The sequence below is a fragment of the Electrophorus electricus genome, chromosome 10, assembly GCF_013358815.1.
Source record: "Electrophorus electricus isolate fEleEle1 chromosome 10, fEleEle1.pri, whole genome shotgun sequence".
NCBI classification, from domain to species: Eukaryota; Metazoa; Chordata; class Actinopteri; order Gymnotiformes; family Gymnotidae; genus Electrophorus; species Electrophorus electricus.
The window spans coordinates 9,681,822-9,707,532 of record NC_049544.1 but is presented as its reverse complement, the minus strand read 5'-3'; the positions used below and the strand labels follow the sequence as shown (position 1 = coordinate 9,707,532).

General features: G+C 39.3%; 1 protein-coding gene across 3 annotated transcripts in view; it reads right to left on the bottom strand.

Annotated features, from left to right (window-relative positions):
• Positions 1–25,711, bottom strand: part of grik2 (glutamate receptor, ionotropic, kainate 2) — a 120,561-nt gene that overhangs the window by 2,050 nt on the left and 92,800 nt on the right. For 2 of the 3 annotated variants that reach the window (XM_027015447.2, XM_027015456.2), the window contains 2 exons: positions 18,981–19,206; positions 11,196–11,446 (listed from right to left, as the gene is read on the bottom strand). In XM_027015447.2, coding sequence (XP_026871248.1) covers positions 11,196–11,446; positions 18,981–19,206 — 477 coding nt within the window. Of the gene's footprint in view, positions 1–10,413; positions 10,819–11,195; positions 11,447–18,980; positions 19,207–25,711 lie in introns of those variants that run through there. The other variant, XM_027015464.2, reaches the window with a different exon arrangement.

The window sequence follows — 25,711 nt, the reverse complement described above, 5'->3', positions numbered from 1 at the left end:
TGTCATTCAGGCGAATGATGTAGCCGGGTAGAAGAGAAGGAGGTGGGAGGGAGGAGGGAAGTGATGATCAATGCGTCTGTCCATCTCGATGCACACCCCTTGCATCATAACTAAAGCAATTTCTCTATGGCAGATTTCACCCTGCCTTTTCCTTCCAGGCTGCCACAATAGCATGACTTACTGATGCATACTGTGGCGTTCGCCACATATTTGGGCTGTGGGACTATGGGTGGGCAGAGAAGAGTGCAGTGAGGGATCCCAGAGGAAAAAACATTACAGGTGCATATGGATCTGCTGCTGGAACAACATGACGACCTAATGGCATTGACCATGGCCCTCCAGTAACATTTTGGGCAGGTGCTGACAGTGTTATCGATCAGGTGGCTACTTGCGAAGAGATGGAGGCTAAAGGGAAAGTAGATAAACATGCTGGCAGCAGAGCTGAGCACGATGGTTCACCTGGCATTCAAGAAGGTTAGATAGGAAAAGTTTAGCACTGCAACACTTCCTGAATATGCTGTAGACAGAGGATGGCATGTATAGCTCACTGTCATGGTCAAAACCGAGGTCAGCTTCCAAGTGGTCATTATTGAGGCAGAAAATCATCCTCGGTGTAAAGATGACATGGTGGACAACACAGTACTATGTGGCAGAGGAGCTCAAGGAGGAGACGTTATGCTGAGCGATCGTTGAGTGGGTGGCGGAGCAACTAGTGTGCTAGTGGTGTAGGCTGAGGGGACACCATGCAAGTCAGTGTTGTGAATGTGCATTAGAAAGAACAATGATCAGATGACACCACAGCTAGGAAGATCATCTGCCACCACAGTTTCTGAGTTGAGTCCAGCATAGATAGAAAACAGCTCATCACCCTCATTGACACTGGCTCACTGGGGTCGCTGCTATGACCAGGCGTGACCCCTCATACCACAAATGGCACACTGGATGGCTGGGAAGTGAAGGCCATCCAACTAAGGTCTGTAACTGGCAGCTGAGTCCACATGAGAGGGAGGAAGCAGCTCCCGGTTGAAGCATGGGGTTGGAGCCAAGTTTTGGCTCATTTTTATACTGGATCTGGGCATACTCCAGTGTTGCCTTCATTTTCAGTGAGGTACACTACTAGCTCTGAAGGAGCTGAAAATACAATGTCAGAGTTGGCTGGTGGAAATCCAGGGGCCAGGTGTGCTGTTATGTCAGGGGCACCATGGCTTTTCATGGGTGAGGCTGCCAGTGCTGCCAGAGCTGAACTGTCAGCATCAGTTGACAGACTGAAGAAGCCTATGGGCAGCACACATGGGTAGCTCCCTCATCAGCATCAAAGAAGAAGAAAAGAGAAAGCATGGAGGGCAGCAGCAGTGAGTAAAGAGGAGGCGTGTCACTGGCAGCAGTGCGTGAACTGTTGTAGCACAGTGGGTTGCGCTTAACAGAGAAACAGAAGCGAAGAACTGTGGGAGCTTCTGCATCTTTGTGGCCACCAGAAACACTGTACACAGACTTGGTGCAGCACAGCATTAACATCAGCAATTCTGCGTCAGTTCAGCTCTGTCCCCACCAACTACTCTTGGCTGAAAAGGAAGCCAAGGAGCAGAAAGTAAAAGCAATGGAAGCTGCAGGAATCATCAAACCGTCGAAAAGCCTCTGAGCAGTGCTGGTGGTCCTAGCAAAGAAAAGGGATTGAAGCTAGTGTTTCTGTGTGGCCCATCAGTGGCTCAATGCTGTTACAAAGCCAGACTCATACCCACTCCCACACATCAATGATGCTTTGAATCAGCGCCTCAGTTCTCACATGGTTCAGGAGTGAACATTAGCAAGTGGCACTCATTCTGGGTGCCAAAGAGAAACCGGCGTTCAAGATAGGTGTAGGACTGTGTAAGTTTAAAGTAATGTCTTTCCGCGTTTGTGCATTTGGTTTGTGCAGGTTCATTGTTTATCTAGCAGATGTGCTTGCCCTCATGCTTAACTTTAATGGTGCACTTTCAAACCTGGAACAAGTATTCCAGGGTAATAATAAGTCCACGATCCATCAACTGTACCCAACTTTGTGCACGGGTTAACCAACATAGGTACACTGACTCACAGTGATGGAGCATGTGTTCTAGTGGGGCGAGGAGGCTGAGCATACAGTCCCTGCTGTCCATGCTTGGCTACTTGAGATACTGGTTCTGATATTTTCCACTGCAGGCAGCAAATCTGTTATGGGCACAAACATCAGCGACATCAATGCTGTCCTCTCATAGGTACAGAATGCAACTAATGCATGATGAGAAAAGAGCTGTTAGCTGTCATGGGGGGCCATACCATTTCTTCTTTTACCACTGTAATGTCACCCTTGTCCTGCATACTGGTCATGTCTTGCTCATGCAGTTCAGAGAGCCCGATGGTCAGGTCATGAGGTGGATCACAGCAATGCATGAATGCCGCTTCACCATCCAACACCGAGCTGGACTCCTACATGGTAATGCTGATAGATCCAATCTGAGTTGGGCAGACATGATTCCATACAGCAATTTGTGCAGACAGGGACAGCTTCTGGATGCATGATGGGCAGCTATACCATGGGAGGAACCCATGCCTGGGCAGCATGTGTGGCAGCTGATAGTGCTATGCAGACCAAGGAGGACTGTACTAGATGTAGTGCATGAACCAGCTGGTGTGGGGCACTTCAGTGTGGGTAAGACCTGAAATGGCTATGGTGGAGTTTTACTGGCTGGACTTATATAGTTCACTTCTGGAATGAGTGGACGGCTAAAAAAGGACTGCTCCAGTAGTTGCATGGCTTGCTCCAGTCCCTCTGCTTCACCATGCCCATGGAGACGGTTCTCTCCTTGTTTACAAAACAGAGTGTGGCCACTATGGCAGTGCAGCTAGTGGAGCTCTTCTGCTGGTTTGGGGTACCAGAGGAGCTCCACAGTGACCAGGGGTGCAACTTTGAGTTGAAAGTAATCACTGAGAAATTTATATTTATTTCTACACAGAACTTGGACAGCTGCATACAGCAAAGAGGTTATAAAAACAGTTCCTGATGTTCAATATTAGAGTCAAATTGGAATCAACATTATCATGTTTTACAATCGATTATCTATTAAGTGATGTATCAAATTAATACAAATAATTAATGATGCTGTATACGTAGTGGATCAAGATATAGTTTAAGAGACATTAAAATAGAGCTTATATCATATGTTATCAGCTAATTTGATCAGCAAATTTAGCAAGACATGTTGCCAGGAGAAAATAAATATTTACCATGTTTTAAACTGAGGCACTTCTGTGCTAGAGGTGCATATGATGCAAGGTGCTCATTTGTTAAACTTGATTGAAAACTTCATTCAGTCATTTGTCCATTTATAACCTTGACCTTAGCACTGGCCTCCACTACTGCAGCTGATGGTATACTCATTAACTGACAAAATCTGGTGAAATATTTTATGAATTTGACCCAATAAATTTGTTTTTTTATTTTGTGCTAATTTAGACTCTAATGTTTACATAAGAGAGACAGAGAAGTTAACTCAGCAGACCAGATTCATAAAACAAGACTGTGACAGCATTATTCTGCTCAGAATGTGCAACATGGTATTTAATCCCTATTCACAAAGTAACCATGGTGATAATTAACGCTCCAGCGTCAATTTACCACTGCGGTTAATTTGCTATATGTATATAAACCCGTACTAAGTGACAAATGACTGACTAACCCAAGTTATGAGTGGTACACTAAAAACTGCGAGTTGCATAAACATTATGGAGGCTGTATGGTTGTGCTGAATTGATTACCTAAATTACAGCAGAACAGCAAAACTTATCATTCCTCAGTCTGTTCAAAAATATATCCGTTCAAAATTTCTCACCTAAATTTGCATTTCTTATGACAAAGGTTCAAGGTATCCTGTGATCCTGCTCAATCAAGTAAACTCCCTCATTATGCACTCATTACTATTGCAGTTGAAAAGTTTGCCATTTTGCTCATTCCAAAGATATCAAAAATGTACCTTTTAAATAAAATTGTAAATTAGCTAAACAGTCAATAATGACTTACAAGTGTGACCAGAAATAATATAGAAAAAGTATCATCTGATAGTTTCATCTGAAAATATCATCTGAGGAAAATTTTCCATTAGACAGGTTCAGGTGGTATTTAGGTGGAGTGGTGTTGTATTAGGAATTCCTAAAGTCATATGCTACTGAAGATAAACCATAGCAACCATATAGGATGCTAATAGTAAAATTTGCTGGCAGTCCACATTTATGAATGAGGAAATATGTTACTGCCATGCTATTTACTGTTAATGCTACATTAAATATTGTGATATGTTTTATGAATTTAACCTAATATATTTGGTAACATGCTACTTACTATTACACTGTAATAATCTTTCTCTAGCTTGGAGAATGACATCTGCACTACATATCACACCTATGTAGCACCTATGCTTTATTTATTTATTTATCATTATTTTTTATATATCTGAGCAAGATGACTGCTATGTTGCCCTTCTCTTGTCCTTTTTCTTTATTGGCACTATATTTTGTAAATAACAAATTATGGCAATATTATATAACCAAGCCCTGGGCTGATAATACAAGGAACTTTTCTGATCAGCAAAGAAGAAATTGGGTTCATTCATCTAAAAAACATAGTTTCAGAGAACCCTGAGAATATTATACATGTCTGGAGAGTTAACGTTCCTCCATTACTGACAGTACAAATGTACAGCACACATATTATGCGATTTAGTTCATGTCTATGACAGTGACAGAAACAAAAGTACACATGATGTTAATTTACCATCACCTAATCAATAACTGGAATCTTCAGTATGAAAGAGTCTAACTAGGAAGTTGCATGAGATGAAAGATGAGTCACAAAAAGCTGAGTGAATCAAGTCAGCAGAGAATGAAAATAGAAGTTGGACTTCCTGGAGTGCATATGACATATACTACATAGACTATGTCTACGTGTGTGTGTGTGTGTGTGTGTGTGTGTGTCTGTGTGTGTGTGTGTGTGTGTGTGTGTGTGTGTGTGTGTGTGTGTGTGTGTTTGTGTGTGTTTGTGTGTGTGTGTGTGTGTGTGCGCCTATGTGTGCCTGTTTGCCTGCATGTGTGTGAGCTAGAATAAGGTTCTTCACTTCTTCACACTTGGCTGGTTGTCCCTGGTTCTCAGGAGAGAGGTTTAGTCTTCAGCAGTTCAGAGTGCAGTGAGCACAGACTCAGCAGGAGAAACGGGTGGGTGGTCAACAAGGAGGATGATAAAAGAAAAGCATGGAGGCAGAAAATGCATTAAAAAGGAAGAAGAAAAATACCACCATTGTTGTAATATGTTTATTTTGTTTGTGTGAAATGCAAATAGAGGTCAATATTGCACAGATGCACAGAATCTCTAAAGAGAAGCAAGCATTATGAAAATAGTAAGGTTGTGAAATGATCAGATGATTCACCAAAGGCAGTGAAATGTTCAACCCAACCCAAGCAATCACAATTAATGTCATGCTACCCTTATATATTTATCCAAACAAAATCTAATTAACATATTTTTCTTCATACTTTAAGCACTGTTTAGCTCCTAATGACTGGGCTGTGATGATTCTGCCTGGAAGAGGACAAAAGTACCTTTTGCCAGGTACACATAGTTCACAGTTCTGAGGATAGTTTGAGAGGCAAAACTTTTCCAAGGACAGTTGCAGGAGTTTCATCCTGGGGTCACAAAGTCTCCATAAATATAATGATATGCTACCTCCATGCTAACAAACTATTTGGAAGCCTTGCCAGAAAAAAGTTGCTGCTGCTATCAAACCACAAACTTAAGCACCTAGAGTTCACTAAGCAACACTAGAACTTAGAATGGAGCAGGGTCCTATTGGCAGACGATACAAAAATAGAGCTTGTTGGTAACAAACACCAGAGGTGGGTTTAGAGGAAAGAGTGAATGTCATACAGAAAAATATGATGCTGGACCTAACCCTTACTATGAAGTATAACAGAGCTGTGAGGCTGTTTTAATTGTATAGATCCTGAGAATCTTGTTGTGATACATAACAAGGTGACTGAACATACCAGCTGGACAGGCATGGTCAAGCATGCCTTAAAAATACACAAAGAAATATTCTTTGATACCAAATCAAGTTTTTGCAGTGGCAGCCACATTCTTTTGATGGTGGGGGGATGATCTGAAAAGGAGAGTCCAGGATCTAGAGTGTAATGGTCCCAGATCCCTGTATATGTGCTTTCCCACCTTACCCAGCATTCCAATCCCATTGTCTCATGCTTTCTCAGACTGCTATCATTGCCATTATTAATTAAACATTAGTGTTTCTAAGTAGTATGTTTCATTTTCATTATTTTTTTTTTTGTATTGAGTAGTGCTTAAAATGCTCTACCGTCCTAATGTATATTATTTTTGTTACCTTCCTCCATTTCCCCCATTGAATTGACTAGACTGAGTTAAATGGAAAAGCATTTCTAATGGAAAAAAATAGTTTCCTGGTCTTTCTTCAATGCCAATGCTACATGGGTGTCAGAAATGAGATTTTTCTACTGAGCTGGAGAAAATCAAAGAAGATGGAGCCCAAAGGAAGAAGACAGGGTACTGAGCTTTACGCCTGCCCCTTTCCAGATGGGCACATACCATTATGAGTGAGGCAGCTGGCTGGGTAAGATGGTGAAGGAAACAACGCGGCAAGGCCCAGTAAAATAGTCTATCTGCTGCACAGCAAGAGAGACAGTACACATCCGCCTACCATACTACAATGGGGACGGTGCCTGAGAGCCATACTCTGCACAGCTGTGAGTGGTTGCTCAGCACCATGGCTGGACAGCAGCTATCACCATAACACAACTGTGTTTGGCACTGGAGGAGAAAGCACTATACGCTTTTATGGATGTGCAGCAAGAGTAACATGATGACTTTACAGCACTGACCACAGTCCTTCAGAGATATTTCAGACAGATGCTGATGGCACTGTAGACAGCCAGCTGCCCCTGGAAGGGTGTTGTCTACAGGGAGAATGGAAAGTGTACTGTACATAGCAGGCATACCCAGCATTAGAGTGCACAGGAAGAGATCGCTGGAACACTTCCTTCCTTTCTACTGCTGGAGGAGCTGAGGCAGCAAGGGCACCAGCCAAGCAGCTCTGAGGCAGAGAGGACAGAACTACTCATAGCAAAACCACCATGATAAGGAGCACAGTGCTATGTGGTAAAGGACGAGGAGACAAGAAACAACCCGGTATGGTGGTGGTGCAGGAAGAGAGAATGGACAGTGGTTATGATACTTGACTAATAATTGGGAAGTTGCCAGTTCAAGCCCCACCACTGTCAACCAACCACTGCCACTGTTTGGCCCCAAAGCAAGCCTCTTTGCCTTCTATTGCTCAAGTTGTATTCCATCATAATTGCAAATTGTTTTGGATAAAAGTGTCAACTATGCCATAAAAATGCCATAAAAAAGCCAATACTACAGCCTCCAGAAAGAACAGCCCCCAGTGTCAACATCGCAGCAGGGAAGATTGACTGTTGATGCAGACTTAGGATTGAGTGCAGCATAGATGGGAAAAACCTTACTGCCTTCATCAACACAGGCACAAGTGTCGTGCTCCTTCACACTAACAACAGCTAGGAAGCGATGAAAGTCCAACTCAAATCAGTCAACAGCATTTGAGTTGACATGGGAGGAAGGAAGCAGCTCCTGGTCATGGAGCTGAATGCAGGAGTATTGGCTCACACTTATATAGGATGCAAGAATGCTCAACTTGGATTCCTTGAGACAACGGGGACATGCTTGGCCTCAAGAAGGAAACACTGGGTTTAAAGATGAAGCAAGTGAAGCTTTCTGTCAGGATGGAAACAGCACAATTTTATGCAGGTGAAGATACCAGTGCTGGAGGAGCTGAACACACAGCGCCAGTGGTGGTGGAGGTGAACACAGTGCCGGTGCTGGTTGTCAGATCCCTGATAGGGTGAGAGAACTTTTGCATATTACAGCTGTCATTGTAAACTTCTGCATGTGAAGAGAGCTGCATGAGGAGAAAGCTGTTGGCTATCAAGATGAGATTAATCCATTTCCACCCTTAACTCTATGGTATCCCCTGCATCCTGTGTTCTGATAACACTTTGCTGACTTGACACATGCAGTTAAGAGAGCCTGAGGATCAGGGCACGAGCTAGTTCACAGTGCTGCAGGACTACCACTCTACCATCCAACACTATGCTGGATGCTTACATGCTAAAGCCGATGCCCTGTCTTACCACCTGTGTAGCACTGAAAAATACCATTTCTGTGTATGCCTTGAGGAAAGAGCAGAGGTTACTGAGGCAAGCACTGTTACTGTTGTTGTTACCCCCAACAGCAGACTCGACTCTGAGGAGTTCCGCCGCACCCAGGAGGAGGATGTAGAGCTCTCTTGGGTGCGTGGATGGCTCCAACTGTGCCATGTGTGGGAGAAGCTGATGCCTGGATAGCATATTTGACACTTGCTGGTGCCATAGAGTCTGAGGAAGGCTGTGCTAAGCGTAGAGCATGGGGGTGGGGAACTTTGGCATAGGAAAGGTGCTGAAGTGTAGGCAGCAGATTCTACTAGCCAGGTTGTATAGATGTGCAACTCTATGTGCAAAAACTGCAAGAAGAGACCAATTCAGCAATCGAATGCTTCAGTCTCTCTAATCTGATATCCTGTCTCCTGTCCCACCAACAACACTGGGAACTTCTATGTACTCATGGCCATGGATTATTTCATTAAGTGGCCATGGCATATGCTGTCCTGGACCAGAGCATGGTCACAGCGGTGGTTTTGCTACTCGAGCAGTTTTTCTTCTGCTTTGGAGGGCCAGAGGAGCTCCACAGTTGGCATTCAATGGCACTGCACCTACCCAAGAAGGTGGGCAGTGGTAGCTCAGTGGTTAAGGTACTTGACTTGTATTCAGAAGGTTGTATTCGGCCTGAGCAAGGCCCTTAACCCTCAAGATGTACTTGGTCATAATTGTAAGTTGCTTTGGATAAAAGCTTTAGGTAAATGTAAAAGGCCAGGGTTTTGGCCGCGGTGAAGCCATAGAGTGAGTGACTCAGGACTGCACACCACAGGTCCTTTATGAGGGCTGCCTGAGCCACCAAGAATGGCTGACCCATGAGAAGAGAGCTGTGTGGCATCTGCCACAAACTTGGGGTCTGGTCCTATGGATAGGTGGAGAGGAGCACAGCAAGCATTTCCTGGAGGCTGTGTGCCTCTACTCTTGCCTTTATTTAGTCAATATTAGTGTTTCTAAATATTGTTGCTTATAGTTCTAGTTAGGTTATGTCTCATTTTCATTAAATAATTTTTTTCTAGTTTGAGCACTGTTTGAAAATTCCCTACTACTGTAGTGTTATATACATCTTTTGATTTCCCCAATTTCCCCTGTTAAATTCGAGTCCTAGCGCTGCTGAATGTTACACTTGTTAAATACAAGCTGTTTCCTGGTCCTTTACTGCTGCAAACACTGCAAAAATGTTGAAAATATGTTACATAACAGTCAAATATAACAAGTAGGTCATTAACATTCACACTTCACACTTCACACTTAAAAAATTGTTATATGGTTGTTGTTTTGACTTGTATCGCTAGAAAAGTGATGTTTGTTTTCACATTTTATATTTTCTGCAGTGCTGTATGGTGTGAAAAGCACAGCTTAAACCCGACACAGAAAGGCTTTGTCTGGACCTGCTACCTCCTGTTCAACACATTATTGCATAATCACTCTCACCATCACTTTCCCTACATCCAATGTGTCCTATTCCATGGCAACAAGAAAGAGTGCTTAAAAGCTACTGGGCCACACATCTCAGTTTCTGCAGCCAGTGACTGTTTATCAGCACTGTCCTTTGCCCTTGGCTGGAAGCTTCTCATCTCCATGTGACTGTAACCAAGGATCAGCCTGCACCGCAACACCTCACAACAGAATAACTCAAAACATCAATATGGTAGCTTTCAGCGAACAAACAAAATCACTTGCAGAGATCGATGGAGGGTGCTGAAGATGGCTCTTAAAGCCAGCCCCCTGCTGAGAGGGGCTAAGTGGGGGCGCACATATGGGACTAACAACTCAGCTGTCACAGGGGAGGTCGACGCTTTCACTAAGGTTCAACAAGAAAAGCCAAGAACATGCTCATGTTTTTGATGTTGTTATATGGTGACCTGGTCAACCAATGTGGTGAAATATCAGTTCAGCTGGAAATTGGCTAATGTTTAGGACATGAACCTTTAAATCCTTATTAAAGACATGGTAATTGTTAATCTATAGAACACAGTGATGTATGTTCAATGTAAATAGGGATTCAGTCAATATAAATAGTCCTTAATACGGAATTAAGGACTTGGTTATTTGGAACAGTGAGTTCATGATTCAAGGATAGAGTCATTATTGCAGGAAGACTGTATTTATTTGTATTGTAAACAAATATATATTTCCCTTGGACAAAGCTTAAAAAAGATTTAAATGATAAAACTAAAAGAAGACTGTTCAATTAAAACAGTGTATTAAATTAAGAATATGTATTAGACAACATTGTGTATGAGTATAATTATGTGAACATTAAATACTTTTAAGCAATTAAACTGGTGTTACTGATCTTGTTCCAAATCCCTTAACAAATAGCATGGATCTTTCTAACCCCACATTTCCTTATTCAGTAGGGGGAGAAAGAATGAAGTGGAATGGGGAGAATGAGACTGAGCTGTTGAGGTGAGATATGCTGATAACCATAGCAGCCATCTGAGCAAATGAACCAAATCCACTCTGTCTTCAGAGACATACATCAAGGAGAGCTGCTTGCTCTCCAACTGGCAATGTCTGTAAAATATAATTAATAATAATGCATCTCACTTTTTATTCCTGACTCCCAGATGACACAGATTTCTACAAGATCACATTTGTATATTTTCCCGTCAGATGAATTTCTGATGGCTCTAGACTCCTTGAATGGATGTCCATTACTGTGAATTTGTTTATATGCTGTGAGCTAACTTAGTCCAATTTTGAAATAGACTGAATGACCAAATTCAACATTAGTGCACCTATCCAATCTTGTGAGGAAAACAAGTTCCATTTAAAACAAAAAAAACCCACAAAAAACAAAAACAGCATGGAGTAGGATCAGCTGCAGTTTTTCACACAGAACCAATGTCACACTTTCATTGCAGTCCAGAAGTTGGAAAAGGTTTCTTTACCTTCTCGAGTTGTGCGTTTTGTTTAGACTTATACAGGAACTCCCCCACTGCCACAAAGACAGAGAGCACGAGGCCAGCAGCCAGAACGATGAAGATCCCACCGATGTTCTGCACGCCCAGGGCACTCGCCTCCTTACTTTCTTCCTCAGGGCAGCCGTTGCCTCTCCACCACTTCTCCTTCATCATGTGTAGCTTTCCCTCTTCCTGCAGCTGCAGGATCGCTATGGTAATCTTATCTCGGTATGGAGAGCCTGTAGGGTCAAAAGGCCAAAGCAATGCAATCAGCTACTGAAGGCTCATCTCTTGACTAGAAAGGAATTGTGGGCAACTGAGCAGACACTGGAGGATACTGAATAGATAGGAAGCAGAAAAGCTGACAAAGAAACATTCTGTTTACATGAGGGAATGAAATCTGTTGCTATGGCAAGAAACGTCATGGTTCTACACAACACACAGGTTTCCTGCAAGCCTGGTGGTTAGACGAGAAAGCTAATGCAACTGGAGCACTGTGGGAGCCACAGAAAGCCCTCAGGCTGAACACCGCCTGCTGGAACACAGCTCCCAGGGCACCACTGATAACACACCAATAAAACCAAATTACGTTCGTGGGATTGGCATTTTTCCCTTTTATCTATTTATTTTCTGTCTAATTAAGATAGCAGCCATACCTAATTTGAGGTAATGTTTACAGTATACATTGGTTTGTTTGGTTTAATGAACAAATGTCTTCCCAAGGCGTGCGCGGTGAAGCGTTCGCCTCTCCTGTGCCAGCCTTGTTTTGGGCTCTGGCATGTGCCAAGAGAATCCTCCACGACCTCCTCCCCCCACCTCGCCCCATTCATTAGAACAATCGACTTCTGATCTCTGCTGAGAACACAAACTCTTCCCTATTGTGTCCTGACAATAATAATGTTCCTACAGTTGGGCCTCCATAATGAGCATGTTAATTTTGTCTAGGCTATTTAAAAATAGTTGTGCTTTTGCCCTCATCTAATAAACTCAAATCTAACCTACCCCAGAGCTCACATCACGGTATGCTTTGAAGCACAGAAAACTATGAATGGATATACAGAGCAGTAGTACTGTCTGCAGAATCACTGTGCATCGTAACTGTTGACTTAGTGTATGAAACATGACACATTGACCTCTGTTGCCATTTAATGACTGTCAATTTAATTCACAAGATTTTTATTTATTTATTTATTTGGGGGGGGCAGAATTTATAGTTTAGTCATAAGTGCAGTATATGAAACAGCTACCAAAAAAGGAAGCAAGGCTATTATTATTCTTTGTTTTAACAACAAATAGTTGTACTTTATTGTACTTATTGTTGTCTAAGATAGAGCTTATGTATTTTTGCACTTATAGGCATTAGCATTGATCCCTGTATTTCAACAGTATTCTAGTTCATTGGTATATTGGACTCTAACCTACTGTACTGGCTAGGATGTACTCTGAATAAACGTTAAAGCACTTTTGTAAGTCCCTCTGTATAAGAGCATCTGCTAAATGCCATAAATGTAAATGTAAGTAGTCTTCATTGTCGGGTACTTGAGTTTTGAAATGTTTTGCTGGGTGATTTGATGTGTGGGCATATTTCAGTTTCCCCATCATGTAGTCATGTAATCATAAAAGCATTTTCTCATTCTTTTGAACAAATAGCAAATCCTTTGGCACACTCATGCAAATTATGATGTACAATTGTCTGCTGTTTCATTCATTATCAATTTCTTCTGTTGATCAAAATATATTATAGTGTTCTCTGATGAACAATCTTACCCACCAAAACTTTTTGCCATTAGTTAATTGCAGGATTGTTGCATGATTATTGCTCTCAGGTGAATCTTGACTTTCACTTATGAAGGGGAATGTGTGTATGAAGGAGTGTTGGTATGAAGGGGAGTGTGCATGTGTGTCTGTGTAGGGGTGTGTGTGTGTGTGTGTGTGTGTGTGTGTGTGTGTGTGTGTGTGTGTGTGTGTGTGTGTGTGAGAGAGAGAGAAAGAGTGAAGGGGAATATGTGTATGAAGGGGACTGCTATACAACAACCTTGTCTTTCTTTTCTGTGTTGCAATGATACAATCTGTTGACAAATTACATTACAAACAGTAAAAGCATAAATATGAATCCTATATATGAAATATGAAAGTGCATTTTTAGTCATTTTGGGTCATTCACATCAAAACCTTAGCAATCAGAAAATACCTACAATGTACAGTGTTATATTGATATAATCAATACTAATTATGTTGATATTGATGCCTAAGATTTTTAACTAATTTGTTTGCAAACAATGATACAAGGACTTGTCATTCCGATGGCACTGACATTTTCAGTGACATAAACATTTACATTTGAGACAAACTAAGAATTTTGATTTACAAGCTTTTGTAGGTAATCCATTTTGTGGTGCTGTTTGAATTCATATTTTCAAGAAATACATTAATTGTTTTTGTAAATTTTAATAATTTGAGAAAAGCACCAATACACCTGAGAAAAACTAAACTTTGTCACAGAGCATGCCTGTCTAGACAGATAGACTGACTGACTCTCAAGGGCAATTCATACAAAGTCCCCTCTTTCATCCTTCTTGATTGTATCACGTCAATTTTCAAATCTGTGCGGTAAAATGGGAATATCCTGTAAGTTATTTTTTCTTGAAATTTACCCAGATGCCCAGAATAAGTCACAGGTTTATTAATAAACATCAGATTGATTATTTTGCAATTCATTTCTAATTGATTTAGAACAAATTCAGTACCATTTTGACATAATATTAGAGAGTCCAGGCATTTGAATGGCCAGAAATTATCATAGTCAATGCCTTGGTTCAGGGAATGACTTTTTCCATCTTACAGATGTGTAGAAGCAGGTTTCTGCAGTTTTACTCTTATAAAATCTCTGCAGAACAAAAAAAACTGAAAACTGAATGCATTTTAGAAATAAATACGTAGTTTATGGTTTTTCCTCACACTTTCTGTGTTTGTTTTTGTTGTCAGAAATGAAAACTGCTGTCAGAAATGAAATCTGAGCTTAACTATATGTGGTGGCCATTAGCTTGTGCTTTGACTGGTCCCTAATGGGTACCAAGTCTTTCATTTGAAATGGAGGTAATTTATGAGTAGTATGTACATTCAATTGACTGTTTGATTATTCTTGGCAGCAACACTTGATACTCTACATGACATCACATATCTGCACCACATATTTCATGATATGAGTTAGCATTTAACAATGTATGTGCTGGTGGTGATATCCTGAATATGTACATTTGAGTAATGAAAATGAGCCAGTCACAGTATGTGCACCAGTACCTGATCCTCCAGAAGAACCAAGGGAATTAAATGAGAGGGAAGAGTGAATTCCAAATAAGACACATAGCTGTATTCTGTCAACTAAAAGATGAGTAATAGCAAATGTATCCCTAATGTATTGTCCCTCAGTAAACCTGCATAGTAATTCAGATGAGCTCCTGCCAACAATGAGAAGATGTATGTCTATTTTTAGCCTAGTAAGAGCAATTTCCATATAAATGTGTTCCAAATTTTTTATGTAATAAACACTGTGGAAAAGAATGAATAGGATCTGTTTACATTTTCAGTATGATAACACTTGACTGAAATATGTCATGGATTGCTCCCTACAGTCCACTGGTGAGGCTCTCTTATGTTAGAAATGGCCCAGGGAAATGTTCCTTTTACTTTTTGCTTCTCTTGTGGAACTCTCTTGTACACCTTGACCTGAGGTGTTAGATGCCGAAGTTTAGTCTCTACAAGTCACGAATCTGTAACTCACGACTCACCCATTGGAAGGCTGACATCCTGCAATAGCCTGCTGACAACCAAAACATGCACTGCTTACAAAGAATGTGATTAATACTGTCTAATGAAGTCCAATGTAGACTCATAATAATGAGACAGGGAGAGAGAGAAGATACAGAGAAAGGATGATATAGAGAGACAGAGAGAAATAAAGCGAGAGGGAGAGTTTCCCCATGAGAGACAGAGAGATGAGGCAGAGGGGGAAATAGTTTACTCTTAAGCTAGCATTCTGTCTTGAACAAACAAACTCCTAGCAGATGTTTGATGACATGGTATTGTACATGGCTCCTCCTAATGACCCCTCTGGGGAGTGGGCCTAACACATGCTCTGAAAGCTTACTTGGGTGCTTTCTATTTCTACTACACACAGAGGACAAACACTACTGCCCAATATCATCTGAAAAATCACTACATGTACAAAAAAAATCAAAAGAGTGAAAAGAGCATAAGGGGTAAGATATGCATACATTATGTGGCAACATGCTCAGCGATGCAAGTAAGTAAGGAATGTAAAGGTTTACTTTAAGGCATGCAGTCTCTGTCCTCAGGGTTGGGCAGAATACAATTTCAGATCAGCAGATACATCTGTTCCCTATGGTGTATTAAGTTACTTAACTGAAATAATAATAATAATTTAAAAAAACAACAACAGTACGTATTAATGAATTTAAGTTGTTTATTGAATGTCAGCCTGAATCACCAAAAGTGAAACAGAATCAGTGTTGAATTTGTCTGTTACACACAGATATGGAACATCTATCCATGGTCATTAGTCCAGAACAACACAACCGGCCATGCTCCATGAGTGGGATGGATGGGTTAGTTCCTCTTTCCCTGACAATCAGAGCAAAGGCATCCAACTGTGGGAATCTGCCAGTTAGTTTCCACCTTCAAGCATGTTAAACTGACCTATGTTGGGTAGGTGGCACCTCAAAAAAATTAGATGACTGGCTGCATGGTGACTGGTGTCATGAAAGAAGCATGCGTGAGCCCTCACTCTCCAAAGATAAGTGTGATAGAGCAGAGCTGGACAGCAGCACTTGGGCCAAAATTTGACAAAAATAACAATTACTCAAAGGAATTGCCTCTTATAGGCTGTAAGGCATTTTAATGAGGGTGTGCTCTATGACATAACATGTAACACACCCATTTATAAAATATATAGTGATTATGGTGGCACTGTATATTCTCCACATTTTATATTTTCCAGATCCCACATGGCATTACCACCATCGCTTCACTGTTTTGCAACTTATACTAACTTGTTGGTTTTTGCCAGCATTATTTCTGCCAAACCACTTTGATGTATCTATTATTCTTACTGCCTATGATCACTCCTATTCTGGCTTATTTCTGGTTTGTATGCATAGGATTCACACCAAGCAATTTGCTTAGTTTTTCTTGGCCTTCCCCTGAAATATATATGCAAAATAAAAAAAAAAAGGTCCAAAGTCACAGAGTGTTTCCACAACTGTAAAAATGCAGATAATGATCACATAATTCTTTTTTAGTGGACTTCCACTAAAATATATAAGTGGAGTAAAAAGCAAATAACACATGCTTTATCTTTACAGTAGTTAGCTTTAACTACTGTAAAGATAAAGCATGTGTTGTTTGCTTTTTACTTTTTGTCACTTGAGGTCAAAAAATACTTTAACAGCTGCAAAGATAAAAACTCCATCATTCCTTGATGTAGGCCACCAGGTTTGGACATTTTCGAACTGTGCAACCAAACTTAGCAAGGATGACTAACTGAACAGGTTTACAACAACTACTGTTTTATAGTACGATACAGAGTATTGTTTAATCCTGGCCCTATTTTACCACTTTTTCAGATTTCTGTTCTTATAGGTCAGTGCTGATTTAACCAAATTTTTAAAGAATAGAATTTTTAATACCTAAAGCAGTCTGAGCATTAACCTTGTCCACAGCATGAGGGTTTGGCCAGGTTTTCTACATTCAGCACCATCAAAGATCCAGCTATTAGCGTGACCTGACAAACATGCTATGTTAAAGCCAATTATATATACGCTATATGGAGCCCAGGATGAGGAGAACAGCCATCCTATGGTGACAGATACTAAAAGGGTAGGATTAGCAATTTAAATTCCTCATGCTGAGCTGCCTGCAAATGGCACACAGGGGAGAGATAATACTAAACACTCGTTTCCGAATGCCCTGTGCGTGTTCTTCACAATACAGTCCCAGGACACACACTCTACACGCTCTCCATGACCGCTTGTAGATTTACTGGCTCTCTGGCATAAGCAGCTGGGAGAGATGGAACAGATTTCACATGGGGCCTGCATTCATATGTCTCTGACAGAGCAGCATGTAGCACATAGGCCTCAACCACCAAAAAGAGATACAGGCCCCTGGTGGCCCAACACTTCTACACATTCCAGACACAGTAAACAGCAGTGCACTGAAAACAATAAGACAAAGCTCACAGCCCGCTAGTGCAGCAAGCTGAGTCCAGACTGCCTCCCACTGATCTGACTCATTGAAATGTCGGTGGCGGCTATGCCGTCTGCCTCCAGCAGTGGTCCAAAGGCCTTTGATTTTCACATCAAGGTGCCTCCTCAAATTTCACTCATTTTGTGCTTTCAAAGAAATGCTTCTTCAAATGCATCACACATCCCTGTCTGAGACCCATGGAAACACATCAGTTAGGAGCACATGCAGAAACCAAACTATTACAAAAAGAGAAACTTCCCAATTTGCATTTGACTTATTTACCTATGCTGGGTAAATAACAGCATGACAGTTAATATGTTCTCATGAGCTGCTTATATAGTGTAGTAAGCAATTGTGGTAACAGATCTCGAGCATGATATAAGGACACACCTGCAAAGTTTAAAAAGACTATGCTTTACAATGTATGCTTCAGAAATAAGCATGTATTATATTTATTCATAAATCTCCACTTTTCGTTATTAATCTGCAATACAAAATCAACAGTATAATTATATTATGCTAATTATTGTGAATGCTTTACACACCAGTAAAATGTGATATTCATATTACCATACTGACTGATTTTTAGCCTGCACATGGTTGATATTATTCCTGATATTTGTCCATGTATTTTTATTACTAAATATCATAGCAAGAAATACAGGTCCCAGGTGAACACAATCAACAGCTATAGAGAATAATAGCTTCTCATAGACATAAAGGCCACTGAGTGTGTGCTATCTGAGCATTTTACACAGGTTATCACGTGACTATTGGATGGAAAAATTGAATCTATTCATTCTATTAATTCTCTCATATAAATGTGCTAAGTGAAAACTTTGCATGTGAACAATGACCTAGTATGTCTCATATTCCCACAGCACCATTTTATATAAGCTTTTTTGTATAAGCTTTTTGCCCAGACTCAGATATTTAGTGGTGGATTTTTTTTCTCTTTTTTGCAGCTAATGCAGCTGGGGTATGAATGAATGACAGGATTAAGTCAATCTGCTACTGAACCTGATAATCAAATCCCTGTCCTCCTCAGTATTCTCATTCACTTATTTACTTCATATATTTGTCATTTTTTGCATGTTAACCCCCCTCTGTTTCCCCATGCCCATTCACTGAGCTATAGGACCAAACATGGAAACCAGTTCTAATATATATATATTATAATATATATTTCAGCATTTATTTAAAAGATCCAGTAAACATTTTAAAGCATTTTTACACAATCTCTGTTGCTCTAGATGTGCAGGGATGGAATGTTCTTTTTCATTGAATGACCACAAACGGCCATAACAAAATGTCCACAAAATGTTTTGTGAAATCAAAATCTGTCCTGTTGTTTAAGAAATGTGTTCATGTCAAAATTTAGGCATATTGTAATGTCAGGGTTAAAGTTTCATCTCAGCAATTTGTAATCTACAGTGCAGCAATGTAATACCTACTACAATGTAATTTCTACTACTATTTCCAGTTTTTTGTGTGCATTTTGCTACATACCCATAGGAGTGCCAACTCCATAGGCCTTAGAGTCGATGAGGCCTCCAATCTGTGTGAGGTTGCAGTTACGTTGGGTGACGTATTCAATCGTGGTGGACTCCATGAGGAAAGCGTAATCAGAGGTGAGCACACGCTGAATGCCTTCTTCCACACTCTTTACCATGACCGAATGTCTGCGGCTACTCATGAACTCCCACATCTTGTCATATGTGGAGATCTTTGTTTTCTGGAGAAGAGATTTTAGCACACCAATAAACAAATGAATGGTTTATGTGATAAAAAAAAATTATCTTAGCCAACTACTTACTATAATAGGCTAATACAATCATTCACCAGCATGAGTGATGCATTATGTGAAACAGATTTACATGTTCAACGATGACATAAAGAGGAGTGATGGTACTGAATGCTTTTTAACATGCTGCATGTGTGTCTGTTCTTCTCCATAGTCTCAAGGCATGTACACTGGAGCCAAGCATGCACTTTGAGCTTGTATTTGGACACAGGATCCCTCCGTCTGGGGTGGAATGAGCAGCTCAGAAAATAAAGCAGCTAATGTCACTTTGGCTGCATTCATTATCACTTTGCCCTCTGCCTCCTGCCTCCAGTGCAGTCCTTTGAATTTAACATCAAGGTGCATTTAATTCTCACATCAAGGTGCATTTGATATTTGAACTTTAGAATGGACTGTTAAAGTAATTACATATCATTATTCTTATTTCACTTGGTTTCCTTTCATAGACTAATCCATCATTGTCTTTCTAATAACTAATAAAATGTTGCATTTCCATTAATGAAATTATATTCACTGTCAAATTCACTTCTATAAGAACTCATCAACCTCTGGTTGAAAGTAAGATGTGTATACTTTTTAGTAGAAATTGAAGGGCTTCTGCAAGCAACAGATAAGTAAAAACACTGTCTAACAAGCGGGTCTAGGCTGACAACACATTCTGAATGCAATTCTGATGCTCTATTGATCTGCACAAATGCTTTGTCTAGAACTGCTCTCATAGAAGTCATGCTCTATCCGCAAAATAAAGAGGTGTTACAAAATAAACCCTTCAGGGCTTGGATAGTGCTTACAGAAAAGATGTGTTTTGACTCAAATTATGCATTTTGTTTTCCAATTGTACTAAGACCCTAAGCAAACTCAATAGCTCATAGTTCAAAAGTGAATCCAGCAGATCACACCTACTACATGGAAGTGTAAATAGCTTTTGTTCTTCCAGATCAGAGATCATTTTGGCGGAACAGAAGATTTCTATGGGAAAACTTAACATTTAAAATGTTCAGCTTTTAGAAGATGCTCTTATCCAGAGTGACTTACAAAAGTGCTTTGTCACCTACTCATAGAATATTCTAGCCAGTACAGTAGGTTAGAGTTCAAGTTACCATTGAACTATAATACTGCTGAAATGCAGGTTACCTAGGAGGTATTATGGTATTATGCTAGGCATTATGCTAGGTATTATGTTGATACCTAGAAGAAGTGCAAAATAAGCATAAGCTCTATATCAGACAATGATGAGTGCAATAACAAACAATACCATACAATAAGTGCTAGAGTGCTAGAGTTTAAGTTACTCAACAGCAGTATGAAATTTCAGGATCAATGTTCATTTAAATATTCCACAAATAGATACATTTGAAAACTGCAAGTGACTCTGCTGTCTGCATAGCCAGTGTAAGTTTGTTCTACCATCTGGGAGCCAGGACAGAGAACAGTCTCGAAGTTTATTTTCCATTATACTTGAAGCAGGGTGTCAAGCCAAGCCATACTTGAGGTTTGAAGTACTCAAGGTACAGACTGGACTTTGACCACTGTCATCATGTAGGGTGAAGCTGGTTTATATTTGGCTTTGTAGGATATGCATGGATTTCTGAAAATTCTGTCAAGAAATATATGCAAAAAGACTGTTTATTAGAGAATAATATTTTCCCATAATCTCATCCACTGGTAGCAAAAACAACCTATAAAGAGAAATACAGAGTCCCTAATAAATCATCTATATAGCCAGTACAATGACTATATTCAGATTCCACAACATTATTTTTAATGGTATTTGAAATGAAGGGTGGTTTTATTTCGTTTTTATACACACGCACTCTTATAATGTCAATCATTTTATATGATAAAGAAAAAAAAATACACAAGAACACAGATTATGACTTTACACCAAAGTGCAAGGCCTGTCAATCTATTTTTTAGCATTTTTTTTGTAAACAGAATCTGGTTAATCACATCTAACCATTATAATACCAATTTCCATTATTAATTTAAACGAAAAAAATGACATAATTGGTAATAGAAAACATCTTCACTTTCTTGCAAAATTAATGCACTGATTTATTCCCTTAAACTAATGGAAACTAATTGTGAAGCCAAATCAGTTTTTTTTTTCTTTTCTGGAACTCTCATAAATAGAGAGGATATGACTAATGTATTCACTGACTTCAAAACTGAAATGAGATGGAATTCATCTGCGTGCCATTTTTGAAACAGATACATAGCCTAGTGTCTGTAGTGTATGTCTGATTATTTAAAGTACGTATGCTACAGTATATGTGCATGTGTGCAGATCTTTGGGTTATGCAAGTTATTGCAAATAACTTGTGTATATAGTAAAGTCTCTTCTACTTTAACTTCAAGATTAAGTTGTCTTGAACACAAACATTTAATTTCTTTATCCGGGTTTCAAAGACAGATAGCCAGTAGACACTTAAGTAGCCAGGTAGACACTTAAGTCAATAAGAAACATGAATGTATCCTGTTGACATTTTGTGGGCAAATTAGTAAATGTAATATGTCAGTTTATGATGCATTAGTATTGTTGCAGTGCTTGCAAAATAATCTTTTTATTGACCATTTGAACCCCCTTGATCTCTTTCTCCCTGTGCAAGCATTTTGAAGGCATCTGAAACCTAATTAAGTCACATCTTCAAGGTCTTCGCATGCCATTATTCTGTGTAATGACTTATTGTGGCAGGTCGATATTTTAGATCAACTGGGTGATTTGCCCAGTGCCTATCAGAATCTTTTCGAGTCACCCTTGACAAATCAGCCGATTGGGCATACAGAATAGAGACTGCTGATAAGGTGGAACCACCCAGCCTGAATGCAAGTGAGAGGAAGGCAGAGTGAGCGGTAGACAGAGTAATAAAGGGGAGTGAAATTTAAGTCCAATTACCAATCTTACACAGTTCACTTAGCCAATGGTAAGAGGATTTGTAGCTGCTGAAGATAATATAATTTTATCTCAAAATATCTCAAAAAAGAAGTTAAAACATTATCACAAATTATCTAAGATTACAAATGTCATTTTTAAATGATGCTGTGTAATGGCCTTTAATGACCTAACCGAAGAGTTCATTTAGCAGACAATTACACAAGAAGAATATATTTTGTATGTGCCATCCTTTCATTACTTTATCCACAGACAAACCAATTTAAGTTTTTCCAATTTCCTTTTAGAAAGACTCATTTATCATACCTAAATACCTTCTAAATATCTGTGGGATGAGCAAGAGCAAGAGCACAGAAAGTATAAAATTAATTTACCAATAATCATGACATGTCCTTTTCAAAAAGAAAATAATCAAAGAACACTTTACCACAACTTTTCTAAACACCATCACATGTAATCTTTTTTTTTTTAATTAGAACTTGACGGTTAATTATTGTACACACAATATGTGATGTCCACAATATGTAGTATATTTAATCTTCTGGCACTTTAATACTTCCTGTAGTTTGCAGATACAGTTAAATACAGTTCTTGACCAAGTTTGGCACCTAAAGGTATATTAGAATCAGAAAGTTTGAGCCTACAACTTACTTTGTTCATTCTTTGATTTGATTTAGGAACATAGTCTGTTCATATCAAAATAAAGAAAAATATTAGCAAATTGGTATAATATTATTTTAAAATGCAGTTTGGCAAAGGACATTAATGTCATTTATTTACAGCAATCTTATTTTAAACATCAAAATTCTGTGCATTGGTCATTTAAATGGTAAATCAAATATGCTTAAGGTAGAGGAGGAGAAGGGAGTGTGGAAGCCCTCACCCATCCACAGAGCACTATTCAAAAAGATTTACAATCTGCAAGGCGTGAGGCAACAAACTGCCTTAAGACTCTTCACTTCTCTGATTATCAGCTTCATGGTTTTCATTGCTGTTTCTCTCTCTAGCACTGTCACATTTTAATCTTTGATGCAGATTTATTTCATCTGAGCTCAGACTGTGGGGTCTGATTATAAGTGATTTGTCTAATCCTTTATGATCATTATGAAGTGGCCACAGATTGGCACTATTTCAATCTGCACATGCGTTCATATCAGATCTGAGGCTTTGATTAGTGCACCACAATTATAACCGTAACACCAAGAAAACAATGTATGCTTCCTCATTATAGTGACTTGGTATGTCAAGCATAAGGCAAGACATGAACTGAAGTCTGTGGTACAGTCTAATTACCTAGTTTGACTTTGCAGGGAAGAAAAAAAGCCCTAGAGAATATTTAAAAAGCCCACCTAAAATGATTCATGATTCATAAAACCCTACATACTAATTTTGAAGGCCCAAAGAGAGCCCAAATGAACTCTGTATAGGTTCATACCAGGAATACAATTATGGAAAGGGGTTAGTGACAGAATTCATAATGAAATAATACTAGTCCAGCAAAATTACACTCTGTTTTTTGATAATGCTATTGAACAGTTCATTACCAGCATGCACATTGCTCTTTTCTTTTCACTTAAGCTTTTTTATTTAGAATAAAGTTTGTATATTCTACAGATACAAAATATTTATCTGAATCTTTCTGCAGCTATCCATTCAACTGTGGCATTGCAGAACAAATCTGAAGCCTGTCTATCTGGAGTCAAACATTTTTATGCCCAGAACAAATGCCAGTCATTTTGCCATTGCCCCGTCCATGCTGGTGTAAACAATTGGTACGGACATGCAAAGGAATGACCCAAAGGATGGGCATAAATATCAGAATGCTTATTTGTAGGAAGTTATTGTTTCAGTTGATGCAAAAAGAACCCTTTATTGTTTCAAGCAGCTTTTAGCCTGAGAAAAAAAGTTGAACAAAATATGAATTCCATCCTTTTATTTGGCATTTTCATTACTCCCTGTCACAATGGTCTACATTTAATAAGTCCAGAAGTCCAGAATATTATTATTGTGCTTTGAGGCTTCATTAGTAGCTTTGTAATTAATTCCGTAAGCCTTCATTGTGACCATAATATGCCATTATTTGTCTCTAACACCCTGAGCATGTGCCTAGTAAAGCAACTAAATGGATGGAGGTGGCATTGAAAGCTCTTTGGATTTCCTCTGGTAAATCCAATTTTTTTGCATTGTGATGCTAATGGAAGTGGCAATGATGAATAAGGACACTAAAGGGGAACATTCTGTTGTAATTTTAATCAACAATAACCAGTGAAGCCCTTTTATTTTAACTCTCACTTGTGGCCTACCAGGTGTATGAGTAGTTCAGAGCTCTCAGAGCTGAAAAGAAAGCAGCATGGATGAGCCGACTCCTCAGCACTGAAATAGCTTACAACTCTGATGCATCAATTAATTAATTAATTTATTTATTTATTCGTTCATTCATTCATATTTACTCCTCTCACATTGTCATATTTCATATTTCAGGCACTGATTTTATGCAAAGACATCATGGTGTGATTTTGGATGTATCATCAACTCAAATCCCTAATTCCACTACAGCCAATTTGTCTGTCATTTTTGATGTCCTTTCTTTTGTCTGCATTGCCATGAAGTAAACATGGCAACATGACATACAACAAAGGCTTATAATCTATATTCAAATGAACAAGATGTGCCTGCGTGCATCTGCATGCTAATGTTTAGTAGATAACCTGTAAATAGCACTGCTAATTGTCTGTAACCTTGCACAAATTTGCATTTCTAAGAGTAGACCTGGGTCTTGATTTGTATGCATTGATCATTTGTGTTTAATAGAATGGCTTGTTGTGAATTTTGGCCACAGATGTGTTTATATGTGTGTGAATTAGTTGCTTTCAGCTTTTCTATAATAGAGGGTTTTTACTTCTAAAATGATTTACTTCAATGCAAGTGTATGCCACCTGCAGACAATTGCACAGATGGATGTACACAGGATTGTTTTGAAAAATGTATTTAGTGTGTATGCAGTGTGAATATCCACAACACTGCTGCTACCTATGGGGTTTCCTGAGTGGTTAGATAGGCATTAAACGCATTTCCTTGTGTATAATGCCTCATAGGGTATCATCAGGTAATAAAATAAATTTGCTAGAATATGTATATGAGAAAACCAACATAACTAAACAAGTCTAGTTTTCCAGACCTTCACTGACTACACATCACACACACACACACACACACACACACACACACACACACACACACACACACACACACACACACTTTGCAAAGCAGGACACACCAGATTAGTGATAACTGCAGTTTTTCTCATTACTACTAATGTCACAAGGAAACAAGATTACAAATCAGAAAGTTAGAAGGTTATCCTAAACACAAATAAACCCATTAGTTAATGCTAGTGAAAATGAACATTATTGGGTGTAATCCACTCTTATAAATCTTTATTTAATTTGTGACATAATTAATGGGAGAAATATGATCAACCATAATTCAGTGTTAAACACTTTGTTTGTACCACTAAATTAATCATGCTAGCTAGATACATAG